Here is a 2,266-nt window from a genome sequence, read left to right on the forward strand (position 1 = left end):
CTTTTAAGGTAACAAATTATTTTCAAGGTAAAAAATGATTTAAGGTAAAAAAAAAAATTCAGGTAAAAGTTGATTTTCAAGGCAAAAACTGATTTTCAAGGTAAAAATGATTTTCAGGGTAAAACATGATTTTCAAGGTAAACATTTTTTTTTCAAGGTAAAAGTTGATTTTCAAGGCAAAAACTGATTTCCAAGATACAAATGATTTTCAGGGCAAACATTTTTTGTTCAAGGTAGAAGTTGATTTTCAAGGTAAACAATGATTTTCAAGGTAAAAAAAATGTTTTCAAGGTAAAAGTTGATTTTCAAGGCAAAAACTGCTTTTAAGGTAACAAATTATTTTCAAGGTAAAAAAAATATTTTCAAGGTAAAAAAAAAAATTCAGGTAAAAGTTGATTTTCAAGGCAAAAACTGATTTTCAAGGTAAAAAATGATTTTCAAGGTAAAAAATGATTTTCAAGGTAAACATTTTTTTTCAAGATAAAAGTTGATTTTCAAGGTAAAAAATTTTTTTTCAAGGTAAAAGTTGATTTGATTTGTAACAATAATAATACTTGCAGCCATTACACAATAACCTGAATTCAGTCCACCAAAGACTATTTTGAAGGTATTTTTTGTAAATCCGCTGAAAGTCAAACTATGTTTACTTTTCTCTCTCCTCATGCTCTCATTCTGTCTTCCACCTCACTCTCTTGTGAACTCTCCAGAAATGCAACAGAGAAATGCTTTCCATCCTTGTGTGTTTATGGACGGTTTGTCGTTTTGTGTCTGTGGATTGTTTCCAAGTGTAAGCTATGGTTTGTGTTTATTCCCATGGCTGTGTCATACATTGTGTGTCTGCTTCTCTGTCCTCCACTGTGTCTGCTTCTGTGTCCTCCACTGTGTGTCTGCTTCTCTGTCCTCCACTGTGCGTCTGCTTCTCTGTCCTCCACTGTGCGTCTGCTTCTCTGTCCTCCACTGTGTGTCTGCTTCTCTGTCCTCCACTGTGTGTCTGTTTCTTTGTCCTACATTGTGTGTCTGCTTCTCTGTCCTCCACTTCTCTGTCCTCCACTGTGTGTCTGCTTCTCTGTCCTCCACTGTGTGTCTGCTTCTCTGTCCTCCACTGTGTATCTGCTTCTCTGTCCTCCACTGTGTATCTGCTTCTCTGTCCTCCACTGTGTGTCTGCTTCCCTGTCCTCCATTGTGTGTCTGCTTCTCTGTCCTCCACTGTGTGTCTGTTTCTCTGTCCTCCACTGTGTATCTGCTTCTCTGTCCTCCACTGTGTATCTGCTTCTCTGTCCTCCACTGTGTGTCTGCTTCTCTGTCCTCCACTGTGTGTCTGCTTCTGTGTCCTACATTGTGTGTCTGCTTCTCTGTCCTCCACTGTGTGTCTGCTTCTCTGTCCTACACTGTGTGTCTGCTTCTGTGTCCTCCACTGTGTGTCTGCTTCTCTGTCCTCCACTGTGTGTCTGCTTCTCATTCAGTGTTTGTTACTGCTTCAAAGCTCCCCCTAAAATAGGCCTTTAATGATAGGTTTGTGTGTGAGTGGGCGGGCGGTTGCAAGCTATATGCAGAGGCTGGATGTATTCATAGTCAACCAGGGGGGTGATGGAGGCACATCCCAAAGTCAAGGGTCTGAATTGAATTGCGCCACCTTTGGCCAAAATTAATTACAAATAAATATGTATATAAAGACATACTGTAATAACTTGAAGTAAAGAATGAAGATTACAAACAAAAAAACCCCAAAAGCCCAAAAACAAACTAAAAGCAGTCTTTTTCTCACAATGTGTCGACTTTTTTCTTATAAAATTGGGAACAATTTCTCATATTCTTTCACTTTCTGTAATATTGCAATATTTTTTTTATAAAATTATAACTTTTTTTTAAATGTACAATTATTACCTTTTAATGCAAAATGGTGACATTTGTCATGTCAAATTCTGACTTTTATCGCAATACTGCAAATTTTTGGTTGTTCCTGTAAAATAGTGATTTTTTTTTGAGTAAAATGATGACTTTTGTCATAATTTTGCCAAGTAAAATTCCAATTATTGTTATAATATTGGCAACCTTTTAAAGTTTTGTTATAAAATTGTGACTTTTGTCGAGTAAAATTACGACTCTTTTCATAAAATTGCCAAAGTTTTAAGCTTTTCTTGTACAATTGCGACTGTTATTGAGTAAAATTTAAACTTTTATCATAATATTAAACAAATATTCAGTTTTTCTTGTAAAAATTTGACTTGCGTTGAGTAAAATCACAACTTTTATTATAACACTGCCA

The 2,266-nt window shown here is 35.8% G+C and overlaps 1 protein-coding gene across 1 annotated transcript; it reads right to left on the reverse strand.

Annotated features, from left to right (window-relative positions):
• Nucleotides 1-805: 805 nt before the first annotated feature.
• LOC133652760 (uncharacterized) lies at nt 806-1,459 on the reverse strand. The gene has a single exon (XM_062051811.1). It carries the CDS (start codon nt 1,457-1,459, stop codon nt 806-808), a length of 654 nt encoding a protein of 217 aa, XP_061907795.1.
• Nucleotides 1,460-2,266: the final 807 nt, after the last annotated feature.

Source organism: Entelurus aequoreus, linkage group LG06 (assembly GCF_033978785.1).
Source record: "Entelurus aequoreus isolate RoL-2023_Sb linkage group LG06, RoL_Eaeq_v1.1, whole genome shotgun sequence".
Lineage (NCBI taxonomy): Eukaryota > Metazoa > Chordata > Actinopteri > Syngnathiformes > Syngnathidae > Entelurus > Entelurus aequoreus.

Bases quoted from the DNA above. Each gene is read 5' to 3' on its own strand.
- LOC133652760 (XM_062051811.1), bottom strand. From the start codon at position 1,459: ATGAGAAGCAGACACACAGTGGAGGACAGAGAAGCAGACACACAGTGG.